The following is a 26,758-nucleotide window of genomic DNA, read 5'->3' as shown; positions in this document are numbered from 1 at the left end:
AACCAGAATGATCCTCTATAAGAAGTTTAAAGCCAGTTGTAAACAACATGTTAAGAGGAAATGCTAACAAATGTACCAACAAAAAAATAAATTATTTGAGTGTGTCTATTTCGTTTGATAGATTTCACGTACAGTTCATGATATATTCATGCCTATAAGACTAAAACGACTTAACGTAGTAAAGCCATGTATTTCATAACAACACTCAACTGTGTCAAACATGTTTTTGGTTTCCAAAAAGCTTTTCACAAAGCATTTGTTCAAGTCAGACTCAGACTTTGTACAAAGATATCCAAAGACTTACGAACGGGATTAACTCTCACAATCACAACGATGTGACGACGACGTGATTTGTGGTATTTTTCAGAGAACTCTCACGACTGTCTTCAATAAATTTCGAATCAGTTGAGATTGTTCCAAAAAGTTTGCAGCGTTGCACACTGAGGTGGATGACCGTAATACAAATAAAGATGTACATATAAACAAACATAAAGTGCTAATTTTATCACCTGTGCTTGGTTTAAGTGTAGTACGCTTTTGATACAATTCGTTTGTACAGCAGTGCAGTGTGGAAGGCAAATATTGACATGAGTGTACGTACATTACCCCGCTACCGTTTTCAAGTATCATATGCACATAACGTTACGTCTATATTTGTGATTGAGTGTAATCGAGATATTTTGGTGCGTTTAGAGCTATTAAGGTTGGATTAACATTGATTGGAGCACCATGAAGTGTTCTCTTGATGTATTGTAATTGCTTTACTACCATCAAATTATTTCTACAAGTTTTATATCTAATGAAATGTTTTTGGGACATTCTGTGTGTATTTGTGTTTATTTCTTTCGAACTAAGACTGTTGTTGCAGAACCACACGAAATCCATTTGTCCTCAAAAATAGATCATAAGTGACTCATGCAAAAAATCCATACACAGTATCTACGCCATAACTAAAATAGCTTTGCCACAAATGGAATCACGTCCAGAGTTTTTGTTACTTGAACATTAATTTATTTCATTGACTGGGCGTTTCTGACAGGCCAACAAAGCAATTGGTAATTATCTATCTGAATGTATTAGGAATATGGTTTTAAGTAAGCTTTAATAGCAATGTCATGTCTACGAATATATTATAAGGACTTCTTAGGAAGTAGTTAACACTATTTGGTAAGAAAAGGAAATAGAACTTAGGCCAGAATGCTAAGGCCATGTACAGTCGTCCACACATAAGACTAAAAATATTAGTAGTAAAATCGTACCTATTATAACTGTTTAAACATAGGTACCATTAAGTTAGATGAGCTGTCGTCCGTTCATCTTCCGTAAACCATTTAGTTGTACTTGAATGTTATACTAACATCTAAATAACCCAGCGTTCTTCACGCTTAATACTTTGAACAATGAAAACTGTAGGTAGAATAATTTGCAAAGCTGCATTGTGTTTGAACCTATGTTCAAGTTGTGTTCAGGTAAGTTCTTGACAAGTAACTGTCTATAAGTTAACGTTACTTAGCATTCGGATTGTTAACAGCTCGCTAAGCGAAGTCTATTAGCATGCGGCTGTGAAACAAATTATTGATTAAATGGTAATCAGCTAACCCATCATTCTTAATGAGCTGATATTATTGTAAACAGATTAGGAATATACGGTTATAGTCATATTTAAAAAGAAAGAAAAATACGGGAATATCAAAATAATTCAGAAGAATAATACTATAAAATGCTATAAAAAATCTCTATCTTCAGTGGTTCCCCATTTGCGGATTGATATAAGCTTTTAGAATAAGCGATAAAGCTTTTTCGTGGAACTCTGTAGATAACGTCAAATAGAGTCGATCGATTCCAGTTAGTGGGATATGTTTAGTCAACAAGATTACCCAGCATTTCGATCAGTCATAACATGTCTTAAACTCATCAGTTTAAAAGTGAAGTTTCACGAACTCATCAATTCAAAAGTGAAGCGTGTATATTTCCGCAACTTCAAGGTGTATTATGACTGGACGTAATTAAAATCGTAATTTCAGCAAGATCGATCGCAGACAAGTAAACAAACAATACTGTTGTTTGGATCCCTCAGACGAAATCATTCTTGTCTAGACTGAAATGTAAACAATCCTACAGGCAACATTGTAAACGAAACGTCAGCGCCTTTATAGCCAATGAGGATATACGTCGTCTAGGGCACTGTCTCAGTCATCACCTTCACAGAAATTGAAAGTTCATCTCAAGTCTTGAGATGAACTGCGTATGTAAAGCTATGCGAAGGTGATGATTCTGATTAATTCCAATTTCCAAAGAAGGAATTATCAGACGCTGATAGGCCTTAATGGACATAGAGCTCCGATTTCTGAATTAAGATTTCCAATGCTTGAGCGTGCTCATCTTCTACGCAAGGATGAATTTAATATTAAGAGTTCATACTTTATTGGCAGATGAGCACGCTCCAGCTGGAAATCTCAATTCTAAAACTCGAAAAGTATCCTAGCAGAGCTAGATAATTTGAACATTAATAATAATGAAGACATACAAACATCCATGGCTAGTCAACCGTCAAATTATGCGATTGTACTTTAAGGTCAATTTATTATTGATACGGATGCAATCAATGATGAAACACCGACACAAAAACATGAGATAAAAAATCTATGCATATAAGACCTTGTACCACAAAACGCGAAAAGAGCCGTTCCAAATTTGGTTATCGCAAACGTTACTCTAACTAATGAGTTAGGTACGTCCGGCTGACAGAAGTGGGCTTTGTAATCGCCCTTACCATCAATCAATGTATCAATACTCTAGTTAGTCTAATTAAAAACAGATTAGGGCCTTGCATAAAGGGCTTTCGGGGTCACGGTAAAAGGTGCTGCAGACTTGCTGTGTTTAAGATAATTGGTATTGTTGAAGTAATAAAATTCAAGATGTAAGGCAAGACAAAACTAAAGTACAATTATGAAGACCATGTCTAATTTACGAGTATTTACTGTAAATTGTACTTTCGCTGTATCTAACGCTTTACTTAAATCTATTTAATAATCCCGATGGTACAGACTTTCTATGCTACGGTACAGCTTTAATAGTTTTTGACTTTTTATTATAAACATGAATAAATTGTGCTTTTGTGTTATTTAGTTATTTTGTTCCACTTGAATTTTGTATCCTGTTTAAATACTTTAATTTCTTCTGTACGCGTGGTATAATAAGGAGTAATGTATTTAACTTTGCAGGAGAATATTAAAATCCCATAATTATCTGTAACTGGAAGTGTACACGCACTTTAACAAGCAAAGCAAGCAACAAAACAAAACATGTTCCTGACCTTGTTCTTAACGCTAATGCACGCCAACAATCTGTTCAATGTGCGTGTGATTCGATTCGTGTTGGAACATTTGTCATGTCTGTTTTTACTTATGAAGTGGTATAAGTTCTTTTGCAAGCAGTTTATTTGTTTTTTTTTTATATTACCCTACCAGTGTATTGAATATTTTGAATGCCGAACGCCGAAACAAAATATTCAATTTCTGTGCAGAGCAGGAGAAAAAAATCATTGTCAGCGAAATGAAAATCAAGTCTAAAGACAAATTTTATGAACAGCCTAGTGACCACGATAGTGTAATAAAGGACTGATGAAATAAGGAAAGAAAGAAATAACAAAGCCTGACTGAATTTATATCGTAAAGTTCAGTTAAAACCATCCTATTTTTCAAATAGTCAAAAATTCTTCTACATGATGCATAATTCGTCTAAAAATAAAGCAAACTCACCGAAATTAGTACAAATTACGCATGAACATCTATTTGTCTGTCCGTCAGTTTGGTGTTGCCACCATCAATCACAGTTCTTCGTTAACTTCTGACTGCGTAATTACCTGGAACAAAAACAAAAGACCCAATGAGGCTTTATTTGGTTTAAATCTTAAATTAAGTTTCGGTACACTTGAAGGATAATGGTATCTTTAAATCCAAGTTAAATCCTCGCTGCAATCAGCTGCAATCAAGCGATTTGACACGGATATGGTTACTGACATTTTATTCAATTGTTGGCATTTTTGAGTTCGTCAGCGGATTTAAATGATTAGCGTATCGTTTTAAAAAAGCAGGTTAAATAACTTTATAGGTACAAAAATTGTAAGGCTTAAATTGTTTTCTGGTTTGTATTTGTGTAATGTGATCGAATGACATTAAAATTGCTGAGTTTTTCTGGTTCTGGTAATACTTTTGTAAGTTAAAAGTGGAATTTGATGCCAAAAAAGTCACTCTTTTTCGATATGTTCTTGAGTATCTATCTATAGATTACATTGTACCTTTATCTCCAAAAATCTGATAATCAAACTGTCTCGCTGAGAAAAATGTATCAGATCGCAGTAATGTAAACGAAATATCAAGTTCCAGCTTCACATTAAACATAGTAGTAGACGCAACTCTAGACCAGCCAGACAATCGTGACAACTCAAAGAAAGTTAATAAGGGCACAGGTGTTATTCACAGCGGAGTCAAGGCTGCGACTGCGCACCGGATGAATGCATTTGTATGGTCGTTCTCACGAGATCTCATTAAACTAAATGTCCTCTCACGGGGCCGTTTATTTGTACAGATAATGCTTAGGTGATCAATCTTATGGTGGAACAAACAGACGGTGAATGGAGATGTAGAGTCTACATTGTCAGAAACATCTAAAATATTGGGCAATCAAACCGAGAATGGTGATGATTAGTGTCGATGGGAATTTCGATAAGTTTTATTTACTTTACACCTGATCATCGAACTAATAAAAGTTTAGTGCCTTAAAATACTATGTAGGGGTACTTAAGCGACTATAATTTTTCAGAACAAAGATATTTTCTGTAGAGATGAAACGGATATCCGGTAACTATCCGGTAGGCCGGATATCCGGCCTAAATTTACTATCCGGCCGGATACCGGATAGTAACTCACTATCCGGCCGGATACCGGATATTAAAAAACTACGACAATTTCCTATTAATAAAATGAAATACATTAAATCTTTGAGGTAAACATCAATAAAATTGCTTATAATAATGACGGATTTTATTTAAAGTCCAAAAAGTTAGAAAAAGCCCTATTAAGGCCTTTAAAAAAACGAATTTCTTTTTCTGGGCTATTCACTCTATGACGAATACATAAATAGTAAATATCTGTTAAGTCGAAATATTGCCAAACAATTTTTTTTTCACTGATGGTCTGATGTCATCATGATGCAGTTCAGTCAGATTATGCAGCAAGTAAACTACACTCGCGAGCAAAAGTATGGAATCACTTACATGAAGTTGTTTCCACGCGATCTTGTGTACTAACGAATTTGTTAGTAATAAAAAAAAGTCACACCATTTTAAAGATTAAACTTTTAACTTTAAATACCAAATTCATTTAAATCAGACCAGTATTTAAAAAGATATCCCCGCTGATGTGAAGAAGTAACGAAAAAGACATGTATCAACTGTTTGATACGTCGCGATTGCGGCCTATTTACCCCCTATAAAAGCACGTGTTTTNTAAGAGCATAATTATTAAAGTCGAAGTCAAACATTCTTTATTTGTGTGGACCTATATTAACGAGAGATTACAAGAGATTACAAGGCGTCAAATATTTCAAGAAAAAAATTAAAAACTATTATAAAGCTAAATTTTGCTCTCATGGAGCCTTTACCTACTCTGACAAATTAAGACTTAGAGAAGAAACTAATAATAAAACTATTTAACTGTCCTGCAATGAAAAGCTTGATCGGGTACAACACCTCAAGTTATTTCAGAACTTGATTTCATTAAAAGACTCCGAATATCAAATCGCTTAGGTATCTAAAGTCAAACGATTCTGAAATGTCAAGTGGACTAATGAATAGAGATGAAACGGATATCCGGTAACTATCCGGTAGGCCGGATATCCGGCCTAAATTTACTATCCGGCCGGATACCGGATAGTAACTCACTATCCGGCCGGATACCGGATATTAAAAAAACTACGCCAATTTCCTATTAATAAAATGAAATACATTAATCTTTGAGGTAAATATTAATAAAAGGGCTTATAATAATGACGGCTTTTATTTAAAGTCCAAAAAGTTACAAAAAAGCCATATTAAGACCTTTCAAAAAAACTAATTTCTTTTTCTGGGCTATTCACTCTAATGACAAATACATAAACAGTAAATATCTGTTAATGTCGAAATATTGCCAAACAAAAAAGGCGATCTTTATTTCACTGTTGGTCTGATGACATGATGCATGCAGTTCAGTCAGATTACGCAGCAAGTAAACTAATTTTCGCTATTCAATCACACACACGATAGCAACCGAAATCGCCCGAATTGATCTGCCTCCTAGACAAGGCAAAATCTGACATTCTATTCGGACGGATTCGATTTTCGAAAAGTGTAACTAGTATTGTCTACTAATAGACCCACTGATCGCGTTCGAAGCACTTGTGCGGCGCTAAACTCGTCACGACATGAAACGAGACAATGGGCCAACTATCCGGCCGCCGGATATCCGGCTATCCGGCCGCCGGATATCCGGCTATCCGGCCTAGCAGCTGGCCGGATATCCGGTATCCGGCCAAACAACTATCCGTTTCATCTCTACTAATGAATAACCCATTAAGATAGTAGCGCCCTCCTGTCAATGACATACCTGGAACGATAGAGTTTGAACAACTAATAAAAATGCTTTGTCCTAAATTACTGACGGATATCGTAGAGACCTGAAAGTTGGAAGGTGTGTTCTTTTTATGACGTAGGCATCTCATAAGAAAATATTTTCCGAAATGGGGTCATGAAATGAAGGGGGTGAGNTAAGCAATAGAATTTGACTCCAAAAAGGCCTGCCACAGGCTCGAAACTGACGGCAGGTCATAAGCACGCTTTCAATTAGCTCGCCATACTTTTGCTCGCGAGTGTAATTTAATTTTCGCTATTCAATCACACACTCACGACGGCAACCGAAATAGCCCGAATTGATCTGCCCCCTAGACAAGTGGCAAAATATGACTTTCTATTCGGACTGATTCGATTTTCGAAAAGTGTGACTAGTCTTGTCTACTAATAGACCCACTGATCGCGTTCAAAGCACCTGCGCGGCGCTAAACTTGTCACGACATGCAACGAGACAATGGGCCAACTATCCGGCCGCCGGATATCCGGCTATCCGGCCGCCGGATATCCGGCTATCCGGCCTAGCAGCTGGCCGGATATCCGGTATCCGGTATCCGGCCAAACCACTATCCGTTTCATCTCTAATTTTCTGTAAACATTTTAGATAATGACTGTACTTTGGGCCGTAAATTATGTATCAGCAATACCCAGATCGTGGTCTACTATTTTACTGCAATTTCAAGCAATTTTAGCAGCGTCACTGCAGTCTTACGAAATTTTAAACAAAACTGCAAGTACCGTTCGTCTTACATAACAAACCCAATAAAGCCGAAGTCATAATACAATTAAATATTTTCGAAACTTGGTTCACTAATTACCACTACCTCAAATGTCATTGCATTTAATTGAGTGGCCAGTGGCTACAGCATTGGTTTTTTATTAAGGCCCATTGTGAGAATTCTATAAATCTTTGGAATAGGTGGGAGTGACGTCTCGAATGAAGATAATGTTATTATTAAGCCATGGACATAATAAATGTACATACAACAGGCCCACTAGCAGAAAGGAGCGATCATACCAGCATACAACTTCGAAGTGCAACCACAGTATTATCATATCATCAAAACATAACCGCTAATTCGCAGTAAATGGCTTAAACTTCCCACGATTTTTTTAGTCAAACTAGCCATCTTATTGTCAGTAAATCTAGACTCATCATTATCATCATAATTCAGCTACAGTACGTCTACTGCTAAACATAGGTCTCCCCCAGTGATTTCCGTATTGCCCGGTTGGTAGCGGCCAGCATCCAGCTCCTTCCCTTTATGAGGTCGTTAGTTGGTACACCTTGTGGGTGGACGTCCTACAAAATCTAGACTCACTGGTCCTAATTCTGTTGTGCTACGTCATCATATTTTAATGGTTACATCTGGCATGGCCACTACCTTGTGTTGTGACGAGTGCAGGGCCCACGCAAGATTTCGCATCAGTCTATATTTCTGATGAGAATAAATCATCCCAAACAAGAATATCAGAACAAAAGAATATTACTCCTACGGAAATGAGCATCCTTCGTGCGATGCAAGTCATGATAAATAAGAAACTAAAACATGTCCATTTAAATCTGGGGGCACGGCAGTGCCCCCACCAAGTCGAGCAAAAAAGCGGCACGGCCGTACCATCCTTTTCTCGAAGCAATTCAGGCCATTTTCGACTGCCTGTAACTTCGTTGTGGATAAAACTAGAAGGCTGAATTTTCATTAGCTATGCAGGCATTGTAAAGACACGGTATATTTAAAATTTCATTCAATTTGAACCAGTAGTTTAAGAATTATAACGGGTCAAAGTTACTTAATTTTGTCACTCACTGACTCACTGACTCACTGACTCACTGACTCACTGACTCACTGACTGACTCACCGATCATCAAAATTCTAAGGTACTTCTAGCAGACCTAGAAGCTTCAAATTTGGAATATAAGTAGTGTTTGGTGTATGAATCAAGGAAAAACTAAAATATTTGGGGGCACGGTAGTGCAACCGCCAAGTCGAGTAAAATTTTTCAATTTCGGTCCAGTTTTCTAGATACATAACTGCTGTCTACAAAATACAAAAAGAAATGAGATTTGGGGGCACGGTAGTGCAACCGCCAAGTCGAGTAAAATTTTTCAATTTCGGTCCAGTTTTCTAGATACATAACTGCTGTCTACAAAATACAAAAAGAAATGAGATCCCATCAAAAACAATACTTGTCAAAAAAACCAAGTCTCGCAACTCAGTTGTTCTACGGTAAAAAGTTGTGAGATCCATGTAATACCAAGTCCAGGCCAGGAAATCTTTAACGTTTTACATAAATATATTGACTTGGCCATCGCATGAAAACACGTGTAAATTAAATTATTTAGTGCGATGGCCAAGTCAATAATTTATGTAAAACGTTAAAGATTTCCTGGCCTGGACTTGGTATTACATGGATCTCACAACTTTTTACCGTAGAACAACTGAGTTGCGAGACTTGGTTTTTTTGACAAGTATTGTTTTTGATGGGATACTTCTTTTAGACTAAACAATATTAGTTAATCCATTTTGAATTATCAGTAGGAATTCGGCGACTCAACTAATTAATTTACTACAAAATGATCTGAGTTCTGAAGGGTCTTGGAGGTAAGAGGAATCTACTGTAGCAGAGAGCCAATCCAGTAAAATAATGGAAGTTTATTTGTTATCTTTGACCTTACGTTCTATTTCCTACAACTTGTATTTAAATTGTGTTTAAGCATATTAATTTATTGCTATCAATCAATTTGACCCATGCATCTCAATAGAGCACGTCCAATTTCCATATTTAACCCATAACTAGTCTGCGGATAAACAGCCCAACACGGTCATAAACTAAACCTACAGAATTCTTTTAACCGATCTACAATTTACGGAGGTTGTAGATACTTTTTACGTTATTTCGCTGTCAAAGCAGCCAGCGCCCGGGGCTCACGCGTGAAGGAATGCCCCGCCCGTTGCCAACAATTGCCGTTGCCGTTCTTCTGACACGGCGATCTTTGTTGCTCTGATTGCCTGCATTGTGTGGCGCGTTCGATAAATTGGTGATATCGCGGCAGATGATTGCCGGCGCTTCGAGCTGATGTTTGAATGGATAGATTGTGCGCGGTAGTTTTAGCTGCACCATTTTAGTTGTAGACTATATTATGTGTGTTTCTCTGTACGCTTCGAGCACTACATTTTTCTCTACGTGGCGCTCTATGTTTTCTAAGTATCCTTCGAAGACAGTTGACGATGATGATTAATAAATAGGTACTGAGTGATTTCTCATGCAAAATGCATATGCTCAAAAGACAATGCAGACATGTCTTAGATTCCCTGAGACTGCATTTCGCAAGGCTTAGGTATGCGTGTGTGGGTGACGTATTTTCCCATTAAGGAGTGCACCATCTGAATCCGCCTCTATTATGCTAATAATAAGCCAGTTCCTATTCACAAAAGTTCACTGACATTCCGTGATAAATGGCTTTATAACTGACGTTCGTACTCGCAATAATATCTTTATATTTTTTATCTCCTTTACTGCCTGAACGACGTATTTCTTACGAACGGAATAAAAGATAAATATTCAAAGAGTCCCTGTATGTTCATGTGTTAGGATCAATGAACGATACAAACACAGAAAAGGAAATACGGAGAATCGGTGACCAACGTGGCACACACTTAGTACCTACTTCAAAAGTAAGTGTAAGTTTAACGCGATTACAACTTAATAAATGGGGCAATGGTTTACATTTAATCTCACGTAGATGTAGTTCGTAGTTGGTTCGTAGTGTACCTAATAGAGTTCAACTGTCTTGTTTCACAGGTCCTAGATTCGATTTCCAGGTGGGACGTACAAATTGAAATGTCACTGTGACAACTCGAACCTCACTCACTACCACCGCGAAGAATATTTATATGTTACAAGCGTTATATCCTTCATAAACGTAGATGAATTTGATAATTATTTTCTTCCATACTTTTTGTCACTGTGCAAACAAAAATACAAGGAAAACAGCTATTGCGTTAGTTTCAGTGTGGTTTCTATAGCTTTTCGTTCACTTTTTAGCATGAATCAAGCTTGATAAGAGATCTAATAAGGGGTAATACGGTTTTTATGGCGATGTAATAGCCCCATAGCCGTGCAATTGATGTGGCCGTAAGCACTCACAAGTCTATTACAATGGTGAATTGCGTTTTGTTACTACTCTGCTGGGCCAAATGGTTTATGTTCGGTGAGTCGTATAGTTGTATTTGTCATAAACAATATTCATTTAGTTTTGCTATTTTAATGTTTATCTTCTTTATAGAAACAGATAAAAATCTGTACTTATGTAGTTTATTTTTAAGGGACGCACGCTGGTAGCTTTAAAAGCTTTACTTTGGTAGCTTTAAGAGCTTTACTTATGTAGTGCATAAGTCCAAATGAATTTTAAGCTCTACATTTTTTTATGGGAAAGGAGGCAAACGGGCAGATGGATCACCTAACGGTAAGTGATTAAAAAGTTAAAGGTTTTCAGAAGATTTCGTTCATAAACAGAGATAAGTAAACTCGCGAGCAAAAGTATGGAATCACTTACATGAAATTGTTTCCACGCGATCTTGTGTACTAACGAATTTGTTAGTAACAACCTACATTACAACACACAAGATCGCGTGGAAACAATTTCATGTAAGGGGTCATCCATAAAGTACGTCACACGTAAAGAGGGGGGGAGGGGGTTGACAAAATGTGACATGGTGTGACAAGGGGTGGGAGGGGTCCTAAGTTTCGTGACATCACATTTCAATTGTTTCAAATATTTGATATAATGTTGATTTCATAAAAAAAAAAACTTAATTTAAATGGAAATAAAACTAATTTCGGAACTGCTGTTAATTTAATAATTTTTCGATGTGAAATTGCAAAACATGTGACGTCACACTAGGGAGGGGGGGGTCTCAGAAATGTGACCACCTGTGACAAGGACGGAGGGGGGGTCAAAAAATCATGAAATTCGTGTGACGTACTTTATGGATGGCCCCTAAGTGATTCCATACTTTTGCTCGCGAGTGTAATTTCTAACTTGAAGACAGTCCTTCTTAATTTCAACTAATATCTTATATTCAAACAACCTACATTACAACTAATTAAGCTGAATCGGTCTCATTAAAGCAGCGTAATGCAGCTCGTAAGGCACTATCAGTGGTTGAATCTTGATTGACGCCCCCACCTGCTACTCACGCAATTATCTGCTTTATCTCAATTGGAAATAGATTAGGTTTGTTTACACCAGCTCTGGGCAGCAACTACTTGATTAAACAAACGAACCAAAAGGGAATTAAATAAATATAAGGAAGAAAGTTCTCGAAATATATCTTGGTAACGTTATCTTGAACAATGGATGCTATCTTATCGTTTAGTGACCGAAGGACTTAGGTATTATTAGTACACAATGCAGGCCATAAAAATCCTAAGAAAACACAATAAAAACTTGCGATACTGCCTTCATAAAAATTCATCTTATATTCAAGACATGCGGTCTACTATAATAGAAACATATATTAAAGAAACATAATTATGAAAACTTTAACAAATATTTGTGTTTGTCTTGGCGTTTTTCTGAAACAATGAAATAAATATCAGCACCTGTACGTAGGTAGGTATTAGAGCTATTCATAAATTCACAATTTGTAACGCTTAGTACCAAAGCATACACAATGAGTGAAGTAAGTCACGGTAAAGATTTGTGCAGGCATTTGTTTAGGAACTTATCTAATTCCTAATTTTCATAACAAAGAGAAACAATAAGGCATTTATTCCCGTGTCATGAATAAGCTCCTTACGATGTACTTATAAAGGGCACTTAAACATTTACTTAAAGAGGGATTTACATAAAAGATACTTTTAAAAGACCCCACATTATGCTTTTAGTCGATCCCATAAAGCCAATTGACGCGTGAATCGACCATTACCGGACTTTACTATTATTTGTAGACATTGATCCTTCGAGACTGTCTCTTTCACACCTAAAAAGAGCAAACAAGACGGAGATATTTGAGAATAAAAGTTATGTGATCACGCGCAGCCGATAAGCGCCTAAAGTCGTTTCTTTTTTATCGTTTATCGATAAAATGCATTGGATATTACAAAATCGATAAGTGAACGATAATTCCGAGGAGTTTAAACTTCTTATCACTTGTAAATAGTTGTAAATTCTTATCGGTTTTAACTGTATGCGCTTTTCTAGATTTAACGAGAATCGGCGACAAATAAGGCGTCATAACTTAAAACGGTTAAAGTATTCGAAGTCTGAAACCATAGACATGAAGTGACGGTTTACATGTTTTATTAAATTATCAACAACTATAGTTGCGTACGAGTGTGAACTAAAATACATAGAGCAAAGAACTGCCGCATGTTCCTGGAAGAATAAAACGCAACAAATGTAACGTCACATTTTAGGAAGTCTAATCGCGGAAGAGTATTAAACATATTCCAGACCATTCTATGAATTACAATGAATGTTTATAATACAACTATTATTTCGCAATATTAAAACATGAAAGGAGTGACCTCTGATACCAATTAAAGATACGTTTCCTTTTGTCTTACCTTTGTTAACCTTCGGAAATTATTATTATTGACAAGGCATCGAAAATGCCACGACCCGATTATGTTTATGCGTTTTTATTTAATACTTATCAACCTTTAATTAGGCTTAATGACAATTTATTGAATAATAACAATTAAAATACAGTTCCTACAATGTTAAGCGTGATACTTGAAGACAAAACCTTCTGAAGGATTTTATTGAATGAATCACAGCACCCAAGAGAAAATCGTGTTTAATTGCATGGTTAGCGAAATCATATTAATAATCATACTAATATCGTTCGTTCGTTCGTTTCAGCCGAAAGACTTCCACTGCTGGACAATTGCTGCTACTAATATATTCGGAATAAAATACCTATTAGGTCTATTTTTGTCCAAGTTACTTTTATCTTTAGAATAAGTTTGTTATAAATTGAAAACTATAGAACATATTTTTATTACTTATGTTGAAACGTTCATTCGTAAATGTTAATTGAAATAACATAACAAGTAACGATCTTTATAATTATTCCTTAGTCACGAATTGAACCTACACGATTGCAAAAGCATTTAAACAATAATATGTAAGTGCAACCACCTTAAGGGCAACCACCAAAACACACGTGCTCTTGACATTTGCACCAAGTCATTATTATAAAAAAATAAAATGCAATTCTGTATGGAAAATTCGATTAACACATTTAACACGCATGCCAAACCAATTCCTACTACAATTCTTAGAATCATAAGCCGTGCTAAATTGTATGGTTTTAAGTTAAAAATACAATAGCAGGGCAACCTTGCGTGAGATGTTGGAGTGTAGAGAAACCACACAAATAAATATGGTACAGTTTAGTAAATATAGAATCATGTATATTACTGCACTATGAATGTAATTATCTTAGGTATATGAAACTATCAAAACTTAAGAACAATGTATTTTAGTGGTTGTTCAACATTATTTTTAATTTTTCAACAAACATAGTAAAATCTAGAATCCACAGGCTAAAGGATGACATAAGAAGGAGATCGTGCTCTGTGGCGTTTTTTTAAGAGGCAGTGAAATGTCATTGGCTGTAAATGATGATGACGAATCGTTAATTAAAGCATTTTAGCAAACTGATCGCTTGATCAGCTGTAAGTGCCAATTTAATATGAATTTGTTTCGTGGTATGATTCTAAGAAAAGTGCTCATACATAAAACTGGAGATTACATTGCTTTTACATCAAACGCCCTTGATTCTTACAAGATTTTACAACTTCGCGAAATAATAAGTAGGTACCTATGTTTATAATGTAGTTGTTGTTAAAACAAGTTGATGTCCATCAGTCCATCTATTAATGTCGTCAACGTGTCACCACATTGCGTTAAACGCCCGAGAGGCGTGTCAGCAGAGTGCGACTCGTGCGCTCTGTTAGTGCAGGCGACAAGAAGTACAGTCTAGTGCGAATACATGAGCTAATCCTGTATGTGATTTTTTCTTAAAATATGCGAAATCGAAACCCATAAGTTACTGAAGGAAAACATCAAATTTATAGGTGAGGCTAGAAGCTTTTATATCTTGTCGTATCTGGTCGATAAATACGGAGTGCGGACAATTCGGCAATTGATCATTTAATTATGCCCGTTTTCACTATCAATCCCTTATTTTTAAGTGACCCCTAATAGTAACAAATAACAGGAATTTTCATGAGTTTCGTTTACATAGGGGTCACTTCAATATTAGGGATTGATGGTGAAAACGGGCATTAGTCTTACAAATAAAGATAATTTTGATTTTGATTAGATTTTGATAGACTCGATAGAGTCACTGATGGGTTCAATGAGTTAGGACGCCCAAGAAACCTAATTTGATTATTTAATAATTTTATTTTCTATCATCAAATCTGTCTTTGATTGATAAATTATTGAAAATTTCAAATCAGTTCTGTGGGAATTGTAAAAAGCTATTGAATTTAAATTATGCACATATTTTAGCATTTGAGTGTACAAAGCGATAAGCGATCCCGCATCGACCTTGCAGGCTCGCTCACGACCACCTGCATCGAACTACAAACTACGATTTCTAGAAGAACTGACAGTTAAGTAAATTTTGTAACAGAATAGAATAAGTTTCAGGCAATGAAGGTGTGCGAAAATGGGCTATCTTTAATAACATACGGCACAAAATCTCTCAAAACACCCACTATCTTTGAGAAAGATAACAAAACATGAGCCGGTTTGGAACACGCATCGAAAGGCGATTTCTTAGCGCCCACGAGGAAGGATGCGCGGCGAATTCCAAAGTTTGTGAAAATGAGGCGATTGGCGATTGTAACAAAAAGTTTAAGAAATGGGGTCACCTTTACAATTTAACCGAACATAATAGGTTAAATCGATTCGAGCAGGCCTAAATAAATCAGACTTAAGCTGGGTTGCACCATCTTACTTTAACTTTGACAAACGTCAAAATCTTGTCAAACTCCACACAAAAAACACTGGTTATCATTAAAGTTACGGTCAAAGTTAGGTGGTGCAACTCAGCCTATGAATACCGAGTTTTTAGACGTAGTTCAACAAAGCAGCAGAAAAAATCTAGTTGCATAAAAGATTGCTCGACGAATGATTAATGTTCTAAGAATCTCCAACACAACTATGAATCGATTAGAGATCTAATATCGATATGCGTTTAGCATTGGCACTGACCTTGAACTATAGGTTAATTCAGCAGATCGCAGCGATAATCGTGCATGTATCTATTAAACATTAAGAAACTGCAATGATATCCAATGTTGTCGATTGTAATCGTGATAATGGATTCATTAGTTGCCCAACCTTACTACTAGTCGAGAACGTAAGTTTTTACTGTATTTAATGGTAATGGATATTCGTAGTCGAATGGCACTCATAATATTAACTAATACCTACATATTTATTGGGCACATTAAACGTAAAACTTGTAATGAAACTGCAGAGAATTGTATTTTTAGCAATTCGTTTTAACTAGTGTCCACTGTCCAGTAGCTGATAGGGATAGCGATAAATGAGATTGTAAATATCAGGTAGGTTTACGATCTTGAACGTCCTCATAAAGGGTAAAGTCCTCAAATAAGTTTAAAAACAGGATTTCTTTTAAGAAAAAACACCATGGCTTTCATTGCAAATGCATATCGACCTATTGACATTAAGTTCAATTTGAGATTAAATGATAAGTTGATGTACCTACTGTTGACTTATGGTACCTAACCTTAACTAGGGCATGTAATATCGGAAGGTTTTCAATTCCGATATTGGATTCCGATATTAGATCTCAATATCGGAATTCCGATATTAATATCGGAATTGAGTTCATGTGCTATAAAATTAATATTTGTTTATATTCGTAAGAATTCTGGATTGTTTACAATAAAATAATGATTTTAATCAAAATCTTTAATTTGGTACAAAACAGCACTTCATAAAATTGAAGTATTTTAAAACCATTTTTACGTTATGGGCATGTATGACAAGAGGCAAACGAGCAGACGGATCACCTGATAATGAATGGTCACTGATAATGAGCCTATATGGACTAGCACATAATTAAAGTGTTTTGTAAAATCACAGGTATCATATTATACAAAATTTTACTCCTTCATTATATTACCCTGTTTTATGTTGGCGGAACGAATTTTAGAGTCATTCAAATCACGTGTTACAAAAATTGTAGAGCGGTAAAAAACTTGAATATGCTTGTAATTTGTTCCTTTTTGATTATCGATGTACAACTCACAAAACCACGAGCCAGCCATATGTCAGCCATAGGACGTCCACTGCTGAACACAGGCTCCGATGCTGATTTTCACAATGGCCGGTTGGTGGCGGCCTGCATCCAGCGCCTTCCTGCTACCTTTATGAGGTCGTCGGTTCACCTTGTCTATCATGTACTTTGGGCTTTGTGGCAGGTTGTGGCGAGTTTTGTTTAAAATCTCAATTAAAACTTTTATCTGATTCCGATATTACGATATTGGGTCGCTCAATATCGGAATTGAAATATCGGATCTCGCAGTCCGAGATTCCGATATTACGAGATTCCGAGATTCCGATATTCATGCCCTAACCTTAACCGCTTTCAATATGTTTCTCGCAATAGAAAAATAATATGTATAAAACAAAAATAGTTTACCGTAATGGTAATACATAATATGAAGTTTGGGGCGTATTTGATAATAATCTCAGAGTCATGGTCGAAAGGCGATTAAATTTCCAAAACTAATAACGCAAAATGTGAGAGTAGGTACGTCTATGCTATAATGGCGAGGTCAGAGTCCCCATTACAAAGGCTCATTTTGTTGGGCTGCGGTTAAAAAAACGGCAAATTGCTAACTAAAAGTTAATTCATTGGAGCTCCGCCCCTAAGAAAACTGGTTTGAAGCGGTCGTGACCGTTCCTTGACGAAGTTTCATGAACTTTAGAGCCGAAAATTGGTTGCGTTACTAAGCTCATCGCGGGGGTTCTGCAAATAGAATTTGAAAAAACTTTCTTGCAATATTGTACTTAATAGTTTTTAAAGGAAATAAAGGCTCGTGTAACAATGTTGAAAATCAAAATAACCATATTACCATACAATCAATTAAAAGAAAACGTGATTGGAAAACTTAAATATGGGTAGCATATACATAGCAGTTAAATTAGCAGATTAAATAAATTCCATAAGGATAATACTATTTTCCATCTGTAATGTAGAAAGGATAGAATAAGCCGCCTGAAGAAATAAAGAAAACTGAATAGAAACTGGACACATTTTCTTAAGGAATCCTAAAGTATAAGAACCGATACTTGTAATTAATTATATTATCGATACGATAGGATCGATTCTACTGTACTCGATTGATATGCAGATTGAACCTTAGTCTCTTGTTATAATATGCACTAAAGGTCAAGGCACAATGGCTGCTTTTTAATAACGTTATTACCATTTATAGCGAACCTAAGTGTGCTTTAAAGAGGATAAAATATATTACCAAAAGGCTATTTGAACTTTTAACTTGCGAATGCAAATTACTTACAATGTATTACTGTTTCGGTCTTAAACCAATCCGTAAAGGATAAAATACTTACGATTTTTGGTAGGTAATATCTGATTTTTGGGTTCCTATTCCGAAATGACTCTTAAAACTCGATTTAAAATTTTAAACTCAACCTTAGATTTTAGTTTTAATATAACAGACAGATTTTCTGCTTAAGTGTAGTTCATAATTGGGTGTCGTTTCATACTTAATACGGGTCCAAAAGTATACTTTGTCGTATGATAGCAGTTTTTCCCCTACAGGACCTGTTATCAGTCGCCTATCATAAAAGAGCCACTGTAACGTAAGTATACTCACGAATGACACAGAATCTTGAGCATCAAGAAGTTTTGGTCAAGCGCTCAAGATCTGTGTCAAGAATATACTAGTCTGAATAAATTATCCCGAAAATCTCATAATACAAAAACTTAGTTAAGTATCATTCAATTAAATGTTTACTAACCTGTATAGATCCTGTACAGCGAGTCCAGCAATCCTTGCATCATCTTGCTAGCTTGCGTTCCACACTTTAATGAACACTAACTAACACTACACATTGAAACTGTGAACTAATCAACGCGAACAATGGCTACATTATCGACAATAATCAGATGTTCCCGTTGATTACACTTTGATTTTGATGACTCTGTTTGGTAGATCACTAATTATTTTGTAAGCTTCTAAATGTTGTAATAAAAGCTGAGACACATTGCCAGTCTCATAAATTAATTTAATGTTTTTAATGACACTTTTGCACCATTTACCTAATTTAAATTCATGCCGTCTGGGTAATCTTTAAATCTGTAGGTAGTTATTACGTTTTCAAACTTTTAATTATTTAGACTAATTTTCATAGTCTCAATAAGCTCTTCAGTTAACACTAAAATATTTTATCTAATAACGAATGACAAAACAGGAGTAAAAAAGAAAATTGCAAAAACGCATTTTAAAAACGTCTCGTTAGAATCTAATGAATGCACTGATGAATGCATAATTATTGTCACACTCCGATAATTAAGGGTAATTATTAGAAAACCTTCTAAACAGCGTCAACTTGAGTAGAATTCTTGTAAAATTCTTCAAGTAAAAAAGAAATTCAAAAACAACATTCTAGGGATAGAAAACACGGCATCTACAAGTACAGTCAACAGCAACTCAGACTATACATTTTTATTGCAAAATAAGATCTATTACAAATAGATAAATGTCAGTGATTAACTTGATGTGCTCTCTGTACTTCGAACTAACAACCCATAATTGCAACCTTCTAGAGGACAAACCAAACGGCATACCGGCACGCAAGTGCACATAACTTTACGAATTCCGGATCGCAATAAACCTATCGACCGATCAATCGATGGACTGCGATAATCGATATCAAATGAAGATACAAACGAGGAATGACTTTAAGTATCGATGGTAGGGTCGCCATATAAAAGTTTTAGAATTTAACAATGTCAAACGCTTATGGCCGATCATAATTGTCTGGACAAACCTCAAGAGGATTTAAGGCACTATTTAAATCAAAGATGTAACGGCTAAATAATGTAATAATAAATAAATTAATAAAATCTACATCAGGTTTATGACTACATTTATTGCAGACCACATGATAGAAGAAGAAGCATGATCAAGCAAAACCTTTTTTGTAGAATTTCAATACTTTGAAACTGAATAATTTTCATGACGACAATGGAGTCCCCGTTTTACTTGTTTTAAAAATGCGTGTAGTTCTCCATAAATACAAAATATAACATTCAAAATCCAGAGCCATTAAAAGGCTCCTAGATTGAAATAATATCTCAGATAACACAACAAAAGCCTAGCAAACCAGTTAGGCAGTATCGTTGAACTCTAAGCCTCGGCCTGGACTGCCTGGGCACCCTACGAAGGTGACTGACCCGAATGACGGACGGTGGCCAAATCGTAGTAACGGGATACGGCGGATCGTTATCATCAATCTGTTTTGCGTAACTATCTACCAGCAATTACTATGAGCACGATGGACTGGCCACGTGGAATGTAGTGCACCGTACAGTTAGTAATATAGGACAGAAGGGACAATTAGATGTAAGAAATAAAAAATAAAAAAGTTGAAATTTTAAGGATAGTCACTTTTCACATGAAAGGCAAAAAGATAATTTAAGGATCAATCTGTTTTGCGTAACTATCTGCCGGCAATTACTATGAGCACGATGGACTGGCCACGTGGAATGTAGTGCACCGTACAGTTAGTAATATAGGACAGAAGGGACAATGACATGTAAGAAATAAAAAGTTGAAATTTTAAGGATAGTCACTTTTCACATGAAAGGCAAAAAGATAATTTAAGAATAGGCACACCACTGAAGAAAATGAAAAATTTGAAATTTCTTCATCTATGTGATAGTCTCCTTTGACAAATGGGATAGTTATCATAATGATTAGCATAAATAATACAAAGGGTTCGTGTAACTTAAGAACGTACCTAAATATTAAGAATTTTATGGAAGTCAAGGTTCAACCAATAAAACCTCCATGAAAGGTACCAATAAAAATGTCATGGCAAGTTCAAATGACGATTTACATGAAAACCGGTATACAAACAATAAAAAATAATGTAATAGCTAAGGTCAGTAATGTAATATGTGTAACTACGCCTACAACAGAAACTGACCAGGGTCGAAAAGTGTGTTTTACACACAACGACTTTCTGAATCAAAGCGTTAGATGAATCAGATGCTCAACTAACCACTAATCGAGTTCAATCAACTTTAAACACAAAAGACTAAGTAAATGACGTACAAAAAAGTTGAGATACCTATATGTACCTATTACCTATACAGAAATTAATGAGGAATGTATAACTTAAATGGTCAATCAGTGACTATAGTTTCAGTTATTTTACTAGACAACTTTGATTGAATTTCATTTCCATTATATTCTAGAGGTATGTGGTTGGTAATCCATTTGTTTAAGGGAATGCAGAAGGACACATTCCAAAATATAAATTACCGACATTATTCCCAAATATTTTCGAGAAAATCGACGTATGTAAAGCCGTTCCACCAGACATGACGAATCCGCGTTATGGCTTAAGGCCCTAATAATGTCGAAACCCGCGTGGGCAGGAACGAGAAGCATAAATTATATCCACAAAAAAGAAAAAGCAAGTGTAGTAACGCGACCTTGAAACTAAAAAAGACATTGTGGGTATTAACAAAGAAATCTTCAACGATTAACGAAAAGGAACGATGCCAAATTAGTTTGTATAATTAGACGGCGTCTGTCTATTTTAGTTTTGTAATACAAAACAATTAAAAGAAATGCTAAGAATACAACGAACTACACAACAATCTAACAACGTTTCAGGTTTCAAAACATTGAACATATGAATTTTATCACAAAATATCCGAGTGTAATTTTTATCTAGACGCTTTTAAGTGGGATAAACGATATCACTGCGGTACTCCATTTCATGTCGTCTAGCGCATATACTCGAAAAAACAGTAGACATACAAGATCTTGGCACAGTCACCTGAATATGTCAAAAAATTCTAACAGGCGCTTCCCACAATCATTTTTCATATATAATAAGGCAAATAATTGTCTAACAATATTGAATAGACTGAGTTACTCTCGCAATTTTTCAAAACGTATTTGCCTAAGTTGACTGAGCTTCATGGAACCGAGCTATTTGTCAAGAAACAAAAAGAAATAATCATTTACTGTCACAGTTGTATTGTTTGAGGCGGACAACTGTCTGGTATTAAGACTATTAAGCCATCCCATGGAAAAAACTGATTTCAAGGTTGAACGTCCCAAAAGACAAAAAAGAACTTTAATCGGCCATTTTAATCCTCAAAATAAACTAACGACTTCAATCAAGTAAAAATACATTACAATATACATGTCCGTGACGATTTATTACAAAAACAAAAGTCGTAATTAATACAAAGCAGACTAAAACAAGAAGATTCTTTTGAATGGTGGATGAAATAGGGCTGTGAAACTCAAAATAACATTGATCGTTTCTGAAAACATTGAAAACAAGTCAACAAAATCAAATAACTTACAAAAACTCTCAAGAGTCCATAACACAAACAATCGAACTGATTGAATAAGTGCTAAACACTCAAACATTAATCTTTTTGTTAAAAATAAACCACCGTTACCAGAGAAATGAAGAATGTGCGAAGTCAATTGCATATTTTTTGCATGATTATACAAGTAATAACCTTATAAATGTGTATGACCTTTTGCTTTTAATTATAGGTTACTATCACTGTGCTATCACCTTCAGAAGATTGAAGCACACCGAGAGACTAAACTATGAATTTTTATTATTTTGAATGAACTTTACTATAAACATGATAGAGCAAAAGCCAGTGAACGACTACGTTATTTTATAAAAGCTGAAAGTTTGTCAGCATAGGCATAGGTAAGAACGTTGGTGCATCATGAAGTTTGGCTGATCGTGGCTTTGGCAGATACCGTAAAATGCTTGTCCGGCAAGGGGTTGGAACGGTCAAAAAAACTAAATGAGGAAACATCACAAATATTATATTTAAAAATTAGTTTGTTGTCAGCCCTAGCAAAAAAAAACGTCTATATTTTAAAAATAGAGACTTTAGTAACAATGGATCCGCAAAGACACTAATGAGACGTGCGCGAACGGCGGAATTAGCCTCTCGAAACCATTACGACACTGCAAAAGCAAACAAGCCTTTTTATTTGTACAATTTTCACCCTTACTACATCGACTTAAGAACAAAGGGTTTGAACATCCTTCTGAGTACCATTGAATACTCAGAATTCTATGCCGGATGTCCAAGTAAGCTATGAAGAAGCAGGGAGTTAAGTTAACATCAAAGTAGATTACTCTATTTCTTTTTAATCTTGTATAACCTTGTTACATAAACCTCTATACGTACTGAGTACTGACCGTTGTAAATGAAATGTCAACAAAATAACCACAACTCAAGTCAAGGATAACCAAAGGATAAATAATACTAAGTAGGTACGCGCCCTACAAATGAGGACTTAAAAATTATCGATATCCCTTTTGCTCTCAAAAAATTATTATATCTCAGTTCTCACGAAATATTACAAGGAAAATGGTTTCCAGAATAATTGGACAGCGTCAAGTTATCAAGAAGAAAATAAATATGCGAATCATCTGCCTTTGATTTTGCAGGGAACGTCTGCATTCAATATTAGTCCTAGACAAAGACTAGACCCTACTTCAGAGACTAGCGATAACCAGACTGCATTACTGACATACTTTGCCGTCTAGATGTATTTGTGGACATAGTCACAGTCTTCTTGTTGAGGAAAAGGCAGACGCAATTAGACCTACGACACATTCAACCACAGTAAATGTAATTCATCACAGACGAAGAACCTCCAAGTTTACAGAAGCTAATGGAGCCATCGCATACACTGAATGATAGTGACAATATGTTAGTAGTAAATTGCATCTGACATGTTTGGTTCTTATTTGGCACGCGTGAGAATTCCAAGCGAATCTCGCACTTGAAATGGTAGTTCAAATTTTCAAAACAAATGACAATAACTTCTTTGGAACCACTGCACGGGTTTTCGCACAAAACAAAAGCCGATCACCGCACCACAATCACATTGTTGCAAAAACTTTTCGTTCCCACTTCATTCCGCGTCCATTCGTTCGCAATTCGCGCATGCTCGCCGCGTGTTCGCGACGTCGTCCGCCGCGTGCGCGCGCGCCGTCCGCGGTGTGCCGCACCGCCGACGCCACTGGTCACCGGGATTATTTATAAATCCACGCAGACAGGGGGTCGTAGAATTTGCACGACTTCATGGTATGCCAGCTAATGACTGCACCGGGTCGCGCCGGAAATCGGGTTCACATTCGCCAAAACGGTCTCGCTTTCTTTGGGTTTACGCTTCCCCTGCAATACTATAATGGTCTGGATCTGTCCATTAAAGAATTAGTGGGTTCACTATCATTTCAAGGGATATCCTTGTCATATTATTTTCCTCAAAACCTATTGAACATCAACATATTTAACAAACCGGTTAATATATTTTGCGGAATTTGGAAACATTAATTATATTATGACGCATGTTTCCAAAAAAGTAAAAAATTGATTTATTAAATTAAAATTGATTATTATAATAACAACTATACAAATGGGCATGAAAACACAAATTAACTATGATAAGTATTTACTTATACCACAAATCACAATTGATTACTTCATGTTACACGGCATCTAGCGGAGAGAAAGCAAACTATGTATATCGAAAATACCTGTACAAAGAACATAAATATTGAATTAATGAACAAATGAAATTAAAACTTTGCTTGTAAGACAAGTAAAATACCCGACAGTTCAATTTCATGATCAATAGACGTAACCAAGTACTAATTTAAAACACCTGAGTTAAAAAGGGTAGCGGAGTGATCTTCAGTGGATCTTTCACGAATATCACTTTGTCTAGAGTTCTCCTAGACAAAATTACAAATGTGACAGATGTAACTCCGAAATCGCTTCGCTCTAGCGCTCTTTTATAAGTTACTTCGCTCCGTGAAACAATTTTGAAATCGGAACTTTCACGAATGTCAGTTTGTCTAGCCCATGTTACAGGTGTTAAATTTCATTGGCGTAGTCGATAGCGAATTCTCACGTAAGTGCCGCCCACTGAACAGGTGGAAGTGCGAGTGACAGAAATGACACGTGGGCGAGCTATTTATAACAAGCACTCGGCTAATTGATGAGCGGTTTTTGATTAATTAACAACTACTGGGACTGCTGACGTAACGCTGACGGGGCGTGCCATTGAGGGGTGTTAGTCATAGACACGCAACTGTATCACAAATTCACAATGTCTATTTGACACATTCTGGCTATTAAGACATGAATTGATTTATACGCAAAGAAAGATAGGGATTCTTCATTGCATGCATACTACACTAATCTGAAAATTTTATTTGCGTTGTCTAAAAAACGATCTCTTCCAGACAATGTGGGACATAAGTAAATAACAAAATACAACATGTATTAACTCTCTGTAATATAATAAAAATCATTTTCGTTTTCTGTCTTATTTTTTTTGTTAAACTGCCTTCTTATTCAGGTATCATGGAACACCAGAGCTGGCTCATTCAGTAATCAAATCACTGCATACTGCCGTTAAGCGTAGAGCATTGGTCGACCCATCACCAGTTATTAGGTAGGTAAGTATGTTTTTCACTAACTTCACTCCTTTTCCTTGTTTCCTCAATAATAGACAAATCACATGATGTCCATCGCTTCCGATGTAAAAAATGCAAACCGAACAAAATTCTGGCTGCGACCAATACCTTCGATGAGTCATGTCTAGCTAGACTACAAAAGATCCGTCGTTTGGCACCATTTGCAATACATACCTGGTTCTTGACAAATGACTGCTAAAATTAAAACCAATGAGTTACTACTTTCAAAGTCGTGTGGATTTTGAAAACTATATAAACCTACATACTATTTTTTTCAGTTTCGTTTATTTCGACTCGATTTATTATTATTCTGAACTTGAACATTTTTCTAATGGCACAATGATATGAAATATTTATTGCACACATAATTCTTTCATCAACATCACTTTCTCCGTTTCAATGCGTTGCATCAAGATAGAAATTCAGTTTTCTCTCACACGGAACACGGAATTAGCCAACAATCTCGGAACGCTCGAGTGCATTTCTGAAATCGCACCCCCCCTGGAAGAAGTATGCAAGTCCACTTGTGCGATATTTTTTTTATTGCACTAAAAAATCGAGGAGGAGGTAATACATATTGTCAATTTTTTTCATAATTTTTCTCTTAAAAATGAAGAAATTATGTACAAATAAGTAAAATATTGCAACATTAAAACATCTAAATTTCCATAGCAAAAACGAAGTAAATTCATTTGCACTTAATTGTTTAATAAAGTTCCGTATGAATAATAGCATATTAATAGTTACGTACATCTTCCACGAAGACTTTAAAAAACATTTTCGCGTATCTATTGTTGCATACTTATTTTAGGATATTATTTGGTGGGTATCGTAGTGCAAGTTCAGTTGCGTAGTTTTTCCACGAAACTTTTGTGCACATTATGCTGGTAATTTTGTGCAAGTCTAGATGCCTAATTCTTCCACGAAGCTTTTATTCGCATTATAATATATAACAATTGATACGTTATTTTCTACGTAGATATCTTTGTGCAAGTCTAGTTGCTAATATTTTGCGAAGCTTTTGGCGATGTTGTATTTTAAACCGATATTGATACATTTATTTAGATGTAATTAAGTCATTAACAAAGCACAAATTAACTTAGTTTCAGTCATTTAAGTATCCAATCCACTCCTTTTTGCACTAAATACCCCTGTAAGACTGTGTGTTTATCAAAAATTCGTCCCAATGATTACTTACCACGTGGTAAAATTATCGGTCTTTATGAGTACAAGATCCATTTTAAATTCTGTCTCTCTCTTCAGTGAATCGTTATCGTAGTTATCGTGATAAATTTTCA

General features: G+C 35.7%; 1 protein-coding gene across 3 annotated transcripts in view; it reads right to left on the bottom strand.

Moving 5' to 3' along the window:
• LOC114366076 (vegetative cell wall protein gp1-like) overlaps nt 1–26,758 on the bottom strand; it is a 139,045-nt gene that overhangs the window by 72,693 nt on the left and 39,594 nt on the right. The window contains exon 1 of one of the 3 annotated variants that reach the window (XM_028322854.1): nt 18,708–18,996. The exons of 1 other annotated variant lie outside the window; for it this stretch is intronic. In XM_028322854.1, coding sequence (XP_028178655.1) covers nt 18,708–18,750 — 43 coding nt within the window. In that variant the 5' untranslated portion in view covers nt 18,751–18,996. Of the gene's footprint in view, nt 1–18,707; nt 18,997–26,758 lie in introns of those variants that run through there. One more of the 3 variants, XM_028322857.1, reaches the window with a different exon arrangement.

This window comes from Ostrinia furnacalis, unplaced genomic scaffold, assembly GCF_004193835.3.
Source record: "Ostrinia furnacalis isolate ACB-3 unplaced genomic scaffold, ASM419383v2 OfSCF0526, whole genome shotgun sequence".
In the NCBI taxonomy this organism is placed as follows: Eukaryota; Metazoa; Arthropoda; class Insecta; order Lepidoptera; family Crambidae; genus Ostrinia; species Ostrinia furnacalis.
Note: the sequence above shows the minus strand (reverse complement) of the source record. Positions and strands in the feature narration are given on the sequence as shown.